Source organism: Tubulanus polymorphus, chromosome 3, assembly GCF_964204645.1.
Source record: "Tubulanus polymorphus chromosome 3, tnTubPoly1.2, whole genome shotgun sequence".
Taxonomy (NCBI): Eukaryota; Metazoa; Nemertea; class Palaeonemertea; order Tubulaniformes; family Tubulanidae; genus Tubulanus; species Tubulanus polymorphus.
This window is the reverse complement of record NC_134027.1, coordinates 19,070,951-19,083,391: the sequence shown is the minus strand read 5'-3', so window position 1 is coordinate 19,083,391 and position 12,441 is coordinate 19,070,951. Positions and strand designations below refer to the sequence as shown.

Below are 12,441 nucleotides of genomic sequence, written 5' to 3'. Positions count from 1 at the left end.
TGCTTCGCGTAAATCCCGCGTGGTGGCGCAACCGCGCGGAGTGGGGCCGATACGTCTAGTAGGTTCGAATCCCACATTGATCAATCTTCTTGAAAGCGACGAACACTTGCCCACGCAATAGATAATTGAATTAGACTTTATTTTCCAGCATCCTTTATTAATGAACTATTATCAGTACTGATATTACAACAAGCTAGATTTCCATAAAAAAAACTAAAATAGAACAGTGGGTTATCTTATGAATTTTCTAACGAAGTAAGGTTTGGAAAAATATTCTATAAAACACATGTATACATCATTACCAATCTAAACAAACTACATGTACCTAGTCAGTACAGTCAGTCGGCATCATTTTATTTAACAAAACACATAAATGTTTTTCCAATAGTGGACAAGCCAGAGATTACTTCATTTTTAATAGTCTTACAAGTTCCATCTGCTTATGTCTTTTAGCTTGTCGTTGTTTTGCACGCATAGCAGATACATGTGCCTCTCGGGCTTTCTTTGCAGCTGACATGCACTGTTCGCGGGATTTGCGTTTTGAAACTTTCTTAACCTCTTTAGCCTGAAGTTCCTCCATACAAGCCGCTTTCTTATCTTTTTCACCCTGCAATTCATCCTTGTATCGTTTAGCTGCAGTGTTCATATTTTTAACGAGATTTGGATACACAGGGTCATGAAGAATATCTTCTCTTTTGAAAAAGTCTACAGCTGACGTTTTGCCTAATCTGTATTTCACACTCTGGATTGCGCTGAAAGATTTGACATGAAGTCTATTGGTTGTGCTGTTCAGAATTTCGCCCATAATGCTAAACGAGCTCTCGACAACTGGGCAACTGAAACAGGTTAGTAAAGCAAATACCATGCGACAGAGGTATGGATATTTGCCCAAATCATGTACAGCAGCCCACCAGGAATCGATTCTAACTTGCTTTCCATCTTTATCAACTGCTGCTGGCAGACTGGACTCCGAGTGGAATTTATGCACTTCTAATTTATAACAGTTGATCTCCGTTTCATTAGCCAGAACATTCACGACTAATTGTGGGAGTTTTTTCATATATTTCAGTGCCGTTTCATGTCACTGGCATTTTGGGTCTATCGCCGAGATATACCGGAGAAGTTTATCGTCGATAGGCATTTTTTTAGCGAGGTACTGGGCAGTATTGAGATAGGCCCTCTCGACACGATCACGAAAGTCTTTGACAAACTGGGATGATTTATTTTCCCCCGCAATTATTTGGGATGCAGATTCGCCTATGAACATCTCAGTGGTTGGCAGGAGGTTTTCTGAGATTATCAGAGAAGACAACTTTCGATCCGATTCAGGAATCGCAGATGGTTTAACACAAAGGGAAATGAAATCCCTGAATAATTGACATTGCTCATCTTAGAGCTTGTGGACACATGGCTCTTCAACAGTTTGGAATAAGAGTACATATCTTTTTAGAACTGGCAATACCGCCGTGTAAAAATGCACATAAAGCTTAAGCTTTTTACGCTGAATGATGAGTTTATCGATAATTCGTAGCTTTCTTTCTTTTCCTTCCGCCGTCAGATTTTTCCATTTGGCGGCAGCAGCAACATATATTTTTTTAATCTCATCTTTCGTGGGTTCAGACAAGTTAAATTTGCGATATTCTACAGACCGCCAAATCTGAATATTAATAAGTTCGTAAAGGAATTTTCTACCATTTCAGATAAATTATCTAACTTTCATAGAGTGATTCTCATGGGAGACTTTAATATAAACATTTTGAACGACAAGTATATACCGACTAATAATTTTACTTCTTGTCTCTCCAGTGAAAATTTTGTTCCCCTTATAGATAAACAAACTCGTATTACGAGTACTTCTTCCACTCTGTTAGATAATATTTTTATAAACTTTAATTGTACTAGCAAATCAGGCATATTGATGTCGGACATTTCTGATCACATGCCAATATTCACTACTATTGATATGAAAATCACCCATGTGAAACCCAAATTTATCAGCTATAGGAATTATTGTGACAGAAATACAAACTTATTTAGAAGGCGGCTTATGACAGAAAATTGGCATGGGATATTACTCCAAAATGACACTGACCTAGCATATACCAATTTTATTGAAAAATTCAAACGGCTATATGATGACTGTTTTAATATTGAGCATAGAAAATTCAATATGTATAAAGACAGGAAAAATCCATGGATGACTAAAGGTCTCCTAGCATCTTTAAAACAAAAAAACTATTTGTACAGGAAATATATCCATAATAAGACCCCTGCATCTAGTTATCTTTACAAAAATTACCGTAATAAATTCAATAATTGTCTGAAAGAAGCAAAAAAAATATACTATATTCGAAAGTTCGAGGAATCGGCAAATGATCATAAGCAAACTTTAGAAACAACATAAGAAAACTATTAACTCTTGTGTGAATAAACAAAATACCAAAAATGAATATCCTGAGAAATTCAAAGATGTAGACGGGTTCTTAACAAATAATCAAGAAATGGACCAACAAAACTAATAATTTTTTTATAAATGTTGGTCCATGCTTGGCCAATGAAATACCTTTCACGGAAACAAAATTTGATTCTTTTTTAACCAACAGAATTTTCGAGAGTGCATTTTTAGTTCCAGTAACTACGAAAGAAATCGAAATGATTGTGAAGAACTTCAAATCCAAACATAGCTGCGGAATTGATGATATTAGTCAGAAAATCGTCAAAAACGTAATTGATCTTATATCAACTCCTCTAATGCATATTTTCAACTGTAGCTTAAACTCCGGAAAAATACCGGAGAGTATGAAAATGTCTGTTATCATCCCTATACATAAAAAAGATGATAAAGAACTATTCAACAATTATAGGCCCATATCTATACTACCCTGTATTTCAAAAATCCTGGAAAAAATAATGTACAACCGTATCAATCGTTTTCTACATCGACACAAAGTGTTAAGTGATTCTCAATTTGGATTTCGCCGAAACCATTCAACGGCAATGGCATTAACTTTTATAACTAATAAGATTATCGAAACGCTAGTTAGAGGAGAAACAACAGTTGGTATATTTCTAGATTTATCTAAAGCGTTTGATACGATTGACCACAAAATTATGTTATCCAAACTAGAACATTATGGCATTAGAGGAAGTGCTCTATTATGGTTTCAAAACTACTTAACTAATAGGCAGCAGTCTGTAAAATATAAAGATTGTATTTCTACCCCAAGAACTATAAGCTGTGGAATACCACAGGGCTCTATACTAGGACCCTTATTATTCATTCTTTATATAAATGATTGTACAAATGCTTCAGAAATTTTTAGATTTATCATGTTTGCGGATGATACCAACACTTTTGCTAGTCATAGAAACCCTGATATCCTTGAAAATATTGTGAATCAAGAATTAGGAAAGCTATTCATCTGGTTCTGTGCAAACAAATTATCACTTAATCTAGTAAAAACACATTATCTTATCTTCAGCAGAGCTAGAAAAAAACCTGACTTACATGTTTCTTTAAATGGTAACATCTTAAAAAAACTGCCTTACTCCAAATTTCTAGGTGTATATATTGACGAGGATCTCAATTGGAAACCACATATCCAGCAAACTTCTCAAAAAATCTCGAAACATGTTGGTATCATCCGCAGACTGGCAACATACTTGCCCACGAAGATTCTTATTGAACTATACTATACTATGATTTATCCACATATATACTATTGTAATATTGTGTGGGGAAACCACCACACTAACTTAAATAGGATTGTTCTTCTTCAAAAAAAGGTAATCAGAACTATAATTTAAATTCTAAAAGCAGATGACGTTAACAAATTACAAGTTGCCCAATTTATGTACATGTATGTATCAAACCTTTTACCAGATGTATTCAATGGCTTCTTCGAGTTAAACAGAAATCGCAGAACCCGCCACACAAACTATTTTGTACTACCCTTATGCCGAAATAACTTTAGCCGAAATTTCCTTAGTTACAATGGCCCAAAACTTTGGAATGAAATGAGTAATATTTTCAAATCATCACCTTCCCTAGAGATCTTTAAGTCAGCTTATAAGAAATTCAAAATTAGTAATTATTAATCATTATTAAGAAAAAACCCCAATGAATTAATCAAACAATGTAACTGTACCTATATCATCTTACTATTATATACCTATTTTTGTATGCCTGTAGCAGTAGAAAATCATGTGTGAATGCGAAAGTATGAATGTGTTGGTGAGAGTGAAGTGTGTATTTGGGTACCTGTTGCTACAAGTGAAAACTTTTAACAGGTTCACCCTGCTAATATATGTTAAAAAAAAAAAATTATGTAATTTATATTTAATTCATGTTTATGAGCAAAATAAAGAATGAATATATATATATGTCAACACAAAGAGCCAAATACACGATTTTGTCTTTCTGTATAAATGCATAGTACAGCAGAGTATATCCATCGATTTTGCGAATAAGGTCTGATGCCGCATCATGGACTGATAGCCATCGGGTTCCGACGTACCGCTCGGGCATCGAAAACCCAATGCCTAAGAGATCAAGGATAATTTGGAGCCAGTTTTCTATGTCATTAGAAAAATGCAAATCACTTGCAATATCGGTTATCAATTTCTCTATGAATCCATCAAATTCTTTTGTGAAATGTTTCGGAGCGTTGTGAGTGTGATGTATCGAATCACCGTCGATGTCAAGCAAATGCTGGGCCAAATTATCCTTTATTAACTTCTCCAAGCCAGTTTTACTACCTCTCATGACGTTACAGCTGTCGAGGAGGACAGACATTAATCGGTTATAATTTAAATCACGCTGCTGGAAAACCTCAACCAAAGCACTATAAACAGATGCGCTAGTGGTAGAAATAAGATTACATGAGGCCAAATGTCTGACAACAACTTGTCTCTCCTTCTCACTAAAGTAACTGACAAGGATCGACAGAACTTTTTTTGTGGATTGGCTTGTAGCCTCGTCGATGTTTAGTGAATAGAACGTATTTCTGAGTTCATCCGCTAACTGTTCTTAGGTGGTTTGCGCCAGACCCAGTCGCATCTTATATGAAGCCGCTAAACAACCCATAGACAATTTGCTTAATGCTGCCCGATCCATGGCAAGTATTTTTGCCAACTCAATCAATTTTGGAGACTGAGAAAACGGCAATGAGTTTTCAGCTAATATATGAAAGAACTAAAGCCTCCTGGCTTGCGACCTGGTCCGATATTGGGACTTTAGGTTTAGCGGTCGTCGTAACGGCCTGTTGTTCATTATTTGGATTTTGGAATATTGGGCAGATCCCTTAAGATCGTCCAACATCGGCTCCCGAACTACCTGAAAGTGAATGCAAATTCTAGTTCTTTATTCGGTTTGATTTTACACTTTAAGAAAAACTTGAAAATTGTCTAATTTTATTTACAAAAATAAACTTGTGTCGCATGTGAACGTAGGCCTACTTACCTGGAAGTACGTAATTAGATCTCCGTTCTTTGACGATGTCAACGTGTTTCTGTGTTTTAGCGTGGTTTTCAAGCGCAATTCGACCCTTACTTCTGTATTTTATTTCTGTTTGGCACCAGAGACAATAAGCTTTCCCCGGTATATCTATCTTCCTCACGAAGTCAGTGAGAGGAATCCCATCAACCGTTTTCTCCAGCCAATCCCACTTCCATTAGTTTTTTTAAAATTCTTTTTGGTCGATTGTCCTGGGGTCAATCGTCCCAACTCTCTCAACAATTTTCCACATGATTCTATATCGCAATGTCACACTACGCACACGTGTTTAAAATACAAGCATGTACGTATTAAAAACGACCACCACTCGGTGAAAAATCAATAATGTAGATACATGTACATATATCCAGACACGCGGTCGGCCAACCGACAGAGAAAACTTTGTTAGTATACAAATGCCGCTAAATGATCGCCTTTAAAAATAGATCGGGAAACGCTTTTATGGTCATGCCAATCTATCCCTACAATGCTGGACTAGAAAGAAACTTTAGAAGAGGACGTTCGTTTGTGAAACGCATGTAGACCCAGACACCTCCCACATTGATTGGAAAATTTGAATACCGGCTATTCAAGTGTCATCCTACTGCGTAATTCAAAAATTATTCTTTGGGATTCAAAAATCGAGGAATCAACCATAAATTCTGCCATAAGTTTTACATCTATTCAAAAAATTGAGTAGGAGGCCGGTGAAGGTTTTAACGTTTTAAGTTAGTTCTCATGAGACTGAATGCAAGTGGATTTAGGGGTTGGACTAGTCCTACCCTTCAGAATTTGAATGTGCCCGCCAAAAAGTATTTGAATAAATTTTCTAAGCAAAAATAAATCCAAATTGCATAAAATACCCCTTTTGGTCCTATATATTCGGAGGGCCAAAAGAACCCCACCAATGTTTGCCTTGTGATTAGATAACCATAAAATAAAAGTAGTCAGGAAGTATTAATGGCAAGAAAACTTGAGTAAAATATTTATTAAACACATTTTATAACAGGATATGATCTGTAGTCAAATGTGTGTCTGCCAGATGATGTTTCTTCTAGGCTGTTTATATCCTAAAAATAAAAAAAAAACAAAAACAACGACAATAGATATTTCAATACATGTCCCCTGGACAAGAATTATTTCAGAGAGAGTCTATAAAACGTGAATACTTGATTGTACAATCTAATGGCATAGCAGTTGGCTCCAGTTGAAAAATCATTGGACAAAAGAAAAAATCAAAAAAGTTTTGGCGCCATAAAATCTAATTTGTTGCCAGGTTTGTTTACACATGTGCGCGATGCACGAGGTTATATTATTGTTTACATCTGACGTCATCGGCAGATCGCAAGCCCCGCCCCACGTGTCAATCAAATGGCTTATAGGCAAAATGTTAAAAGAACCCTACTAAAAAAACTATGCAGTGTTACAATCCGGGATTTTCGGTACAGAATCCGACGCCAAATACCTTTCTCTTAAAGGTTTTTTGGTGTATATCGGATAAATAATAATTATGATATTCACTTCATAAAATTTGAAGTGGATTGCTTCTGATTCATGGCGGCTGTATTTAGTCACGTAGGTCAAACTGACAGCATGTGTGTACTGTAGTGTGTGCGTGTCGAGCGGACCATTGCGTATTCAATGCTGCGAATGTCTCTAGATTCTCACAGGGCCTCTATGCGCTCACAAAGAATTAAATTAAGTCACCATATATGTTGACACTCACCTTTAAAGAGACTTCGTACGGTCCTCTAAAGTTAACATCCACGATACAACGATTTTAAAAATGGCACTTCTGTCGATCACTATACCCTCTACGTCATAAGCAACACGTGATGTGTGATGTCACATAAACGGCGTGAAGAGCATTTTTTCAAGAGGGCACAGCAAAAACTAACCAACTATTTTTAACCAAATTCAATCCCTACTTGAAGACACCATTTCTGATGCGGAATTTGAGGAAATCTCTAACTAACTGGCTTTAAAAAGACCTTAAACGTCCGTCAACCAAATCGGAAGTGCGTCATCAACCGGCAAACCGATCACATAAGGACGTTCGTCTAACGAACGTCCTAAAAACCACAGTCATCATCCTAACCCCCCCCCCCCAATTTTTTCAACAAATATACATTGATCTGAGAAATGCATATCGCCGATCGGCGGAAAATTATCATCCCTTGTTGCTAGTGAGCGCATACCCCGCTCACATCGAAAAATCTAATGAAAACAGCAACTGCGTGGCTCATGCCAGTTGCTAGGTCCGTATCGCACACATCAACAGAAACTGAGATGTGTTATCTAGCAAATATTCTCGAGGGCATCTCAAGTCACGTGACAAATTGCTTTGTTTTTGTCAGTTGCAACCATGTGTTTTTGATTATGGAGTGCTCACATCGATGGATATGACAGTAACTGAGTACAACCAGTTGCTCAAAAGTAGAACACGGGCAACTGACTGGAACTGGAGATAGATGGACCAGTTGTACCAGTTGTAAGCTATCTCACATCGACACGTTCAAGCAAGTGATTATATCCAGCCAGTTCCTCTCATGCCCCGAAAACTGCCTGGCAAATAGTTGTCCAATTGCTGTGTCGATGTAGGCTAGGCTTAACACTAATTTGTGTATTTAACAGTTTCGTGAGAAATGTATAAATGTAACATCTTTAATGTAAGGGACAATCTGTGTTTGGACTTCTTACTAGCAGGACATTCAACCAACTGGGCAATATTCAACAAGTCGAAAGTAATGAGTATATCTCATGAACCAAAGCTTGACGAGTTGCTACGCGTTGTATTCTACGATCAACACTGAAATTAGCTTTGTGTTGCATTTATTGTTGTGAAAAACAAATCCAAGTGATAAATAGAATTTTATAGGTTTACCTTTTTTATATTCGTATCTCCACCAGCTTGATCATCTACTTCATCCTTACTCTCATCATTCAACCACAGAGACAATGCGTACTCACAGGTCAAGGAGAAAATCATTGAGTTTATTCAGTAAAAATTGCTTTATTTGGATTATTGGGATAAAAAAAATCATCATGTGTAAATCAATCCAGATGTCAGCGAAGACCATGCCCACTTCTGGTGGTCTGAAATGTTCGACAATCTGAAAATTTGATCGCCCCTCGTGAACATAAAGAAACTAATGCCCAAGAAACTTGCCACAATCATAGCACATGCCATAAACTACAACTTTGCATTTAAAAGTGGCAACAAGATATGCATAGACCCCTAAAATGTCTAAAAATCAAAATACTATGTAATTTCACCATTCAACGTCCCCCCAGCTGCAAGAAAATTGATCGAAGCTTCTTCAAAATTTCCAACAAAAACTTTAATAAAGGACCATGGGTCCAGTAGGATCAACTGAGTACGTTTTAGTTTTGAGCACAAAAATCGATTTGTTCTTGGATTTGCAATTACGTATAAACAGCTGATAAAGATGAAATCATCATGGTGCACTGTGTAGTAAGCATGTTCAACTGATATACATGGTAATGGGTTTTCCCTATGAGTCACAAGTACGTGGTAGGACAGTTCTCTATAATGATGTCACTGGGAAAGCCCTTCTAGAGGGATTCCCAAGTGATGCCCTTCTGAAGAGCTTTCCCTGTGATGTCATAAAACTAGGTCAAGCATCGATTAGTAGAATGGGAAAAAAATTATTGAAATTTTGCACATTTTCTCCCAGTGCTTCCAAACGGCTTTGAGCTGATGGACGAAACTGGCCATATCAATTCCACCATCTATTTTCCACCTATTGACAAAATATCAGCTGTGCATATCCAGTGGTTACAATTTGTGCCACCAAGAGCTAACAGAAAGTTACTCTCAGGACCATTCTATAAGGATCAACACTGTTGATCCTAAAAATGTGCAAAATTACTGATTTTGCCGAAAGACAATGGCCGTCACTCAACCACCTTGATTCTGCAGATGGTAGGGTAGATACATACACATACTTTAACATCTAGACCCTGAAAATATCTCAACCCTGCATCAAAGCTCATCCGACACTACACTAACTAGGTTCTGTCTAAAGACAGGTGGATGGACAACCGGACAGATGGACTGACTATGAATGCTCAGTTCTTTTAAGACTTGGGGCTTTAATAGAACTGCAGGGACAGACTTACATCAACACCATAGCGGCAGCCAAACGCATGGATTTCCATGAAAGATCTCTGAAGTTTCTAATCCTCACCTTTCATATTATTGTCATGTTAGCTCAGTCAGCGGATCCAATACATTAATAACAAAACAATAATAGCCAAATCAATAAGAATTTAAAGGCAGCCAAGTTAAAACTACTATACTGTTCGACTGATAAATGCGGAAGATCTGTAAAAGGATATTTTAAGTAATAGTCCAAGGGCCATCACACCAAATGGAGGCATGTAATTACCAATGGAAACATATCTATGAGTGGCCGGCAACAAGTAGAAAAAGAACGACTGGTGAAATCTTTCTAGTAAATTATTCAAACCTCGGAATATACCTTCGATCACCCTGAAAATATAAAACCATGACCTTCTGAGAGATGTTACTATTTAAAATCGACAATTACAGTACTATAAAAACTGCCATACAAGTCTATAAAAACTGCCATATAAGTCCCTTCTCTAAGAATAATTACCAGTGATGGTAATTGTTTCATGGAGTATTCGGGTCACAATCAGTTTGTTTTGATTGATGATTTATGTACTTCAGACAAAAACACGCCAACAGTCAGATTGGTACTGGAAACTATTTCAAGAATCATACACACATGCAATAGATAGCAAAAGTGGGCCGCACACTAGCATCAAAGCCGCAACAACAACTATGCCGTGGCATTGTGACATCCCCGCGGAAGATTTTTCCCACGCACTTGCAACAACGACGCAGCTGCAAGTGCGGCATCAGCCCCATTGTAGGTCTAGTGGTCAATCGATCAATTAATATCATCTCGACGCATGCACATTGAAACAAAATCCGGCTTAATCCTGCATGCGGTAAAAACGCCTGGAACTGTACCCAAAACCAGCAAAAATTATGTTTATCAATTTAAGATTTTACAGAAATCGAGCTCGAAATAAAATTTTCATAAATAAAACCCAGAAGTAAAACAATAGACGATACCAAATTCATGTGAACACCCGCTGATTTCTGTAGAGGAGGCTTTTTTCTTTGATTGGCTTTTTAAAACTGATATTTTTGTGTTCAGATTTTTGCGTAAAACCTTCTTTATATTTAAAAAGGCCCTTTTTCCAATTCTTTCTTCCTAGGAATTGGAAAAAGGATAACACTTTAATGCATGATTTGTATGAATACATGCTCAGTTGTTCAGTCAAAAAGCCTTTCATTTGGAAACCATGTCATTTATATTTGCTCCATTTGTATAGATAGCAATAGGCTCAAGCCCATGGCTGGCCAGATAATCGGAGGGTGAGTAACAAATCAAATCCACTGGTCCTCTGGGCCAGCTGAGGTTTTTCCTTAAATCTACCCCCGGTTACTGTATTAAAAGTTACTACAGTTACAAGTAGAACAAGGTGTATGAAAGTTCTAATCTAAAATCTTTTGTCAATGAAAACAAATCCAGCATATTTTGGTCAAACTCTTTCAGCAAAGATTCAAACGAAGGCATCATGAGGCACAGCAGCCTCGCCGAAGAACGATGATATTTCTTTTACTTACCTGCCCATAGGAGTGAAACCTTGTTTTGAAGTTGCCCGTCTACTTTTCACACCAGCTAATGTAACGGCTTCAATTCCGTAACGATGATATAAACCATGATTACCAGACACACTTCCTGATGCCTGGTGCCACATCATTGATAAATATGTCTTAAGTGAATGTTGAAATCCTTCTTTACTGTCCATGTTCCAATAATCACCCTGAAAATCATAATATTTCTGGGTTAGATTTGAAATATCTAATCCTTTTTTCATTTGATAACATAACTACAATCCAGAAATTTGGGCAGAATGTTTTAACTACAATCCAGAAATTTGGTCAGAATGTTTTGCATCAAACTTATGAAGTCAAATAAATAGCCTAAACTGAAATACGGGTCCAGTGACACTACGCCCACTTTGGGAGACGGCACTGAAAAATTCTTGATAATTTTACAATGAATCGACGTAGAAACCACTGAATTCAAGAACAGGTCATAGGCTTAAACTTTGCTAATCATTATGGTTATGTCATGACGACCCACCGCATTGTTTTGGTTATAGAATATGATAAGGTGCCAATGTAAATGGAAATACAGTATTATATCAATATTCAACTGGTAGGGCCTATAGGCCTACAGAAAAAAATTAAGTACATTGAAACTCAGCACAATCGTAGAATATGTCATGATCTACAACTTCGCAATTGATTGTATACCAAATATACCCAGATACCAATATAGATAGAGAAATTGAATGTATTTAGGGTCAACACTGAATTGTTATTTCCTTGACTTCTATTATTATGACACTTTTGCCGGGACACACTTTACTGACACAGCATTCTTTACGCTACTACGTATTTCCTACAATATCATCACATTATCCTCAAGATCACTATCTGTACTTGGAAGAATCAACGTTATAAAAGCATCGTCGAGCCGTATGTACAGACAAATATTAATTCTCTGAAATTCCCTCCATTTCGAATATGTATGCAGATTACATCTCCACATGGTGGTGAGAACAATGAACTAAGAAATTCCATTACTTGCAAACACACTTATATCCCCTGCACATCCCAGGTCCAACATTAACATTACTTTAATGAAAATTGCTAAGCAGTTATTTGGTATCTGATCAGTTATTTCCCGAAAATTAATGAAGACAATATCATAAGATATCATTGCTCTTTATGATTCAGTTACAAACCACCAGTCAGCCAACTTTGATGGTACTATGACCTAGTTCCATCTACCGATATATAATGTCATCTTACATTC

General features: G+C 36.9%; 1 protein-coding gene across 3 annotated transcripts in view; it reads right to left on the bottom strand.

The window, feature by feature from the left end:
• The window catches only part of LOC141901127 (GPI-anchor transamidase component GPAA1-like), a 53,563-nt gene that overhangs the window by 16,497 nt on the left and 24,625 nt on the right, over window positions 1–12,441 (bottom strand). For 2 of the 3 annotated variants that reach the window (XM_074788221.1, XM_074788222.1), the window contains exons 8-10: window positions 11,181–11,380; window positions 9,857–10,010; window positions 8,379–8,456 (exon numbers count right to left, since the gene is read on the bottom strand). In XM_074788221.1, coding sequence (XP_074644322.1) covers window positions 8,379–8,456; window positions 9,857–10,010; window positions 11,181–11,380 — 432 coding nt within the window. Of the gene's footprint in view, window positions 1–6,455; window positions 6,565–8,378; window positions 8,457–9,856; window positions 10,011–11,180; window positions 11,381–12,441 lie in introns of those variants that run through there. The other variant, XM_074788223.1, reaches the window with a different exon arrangement.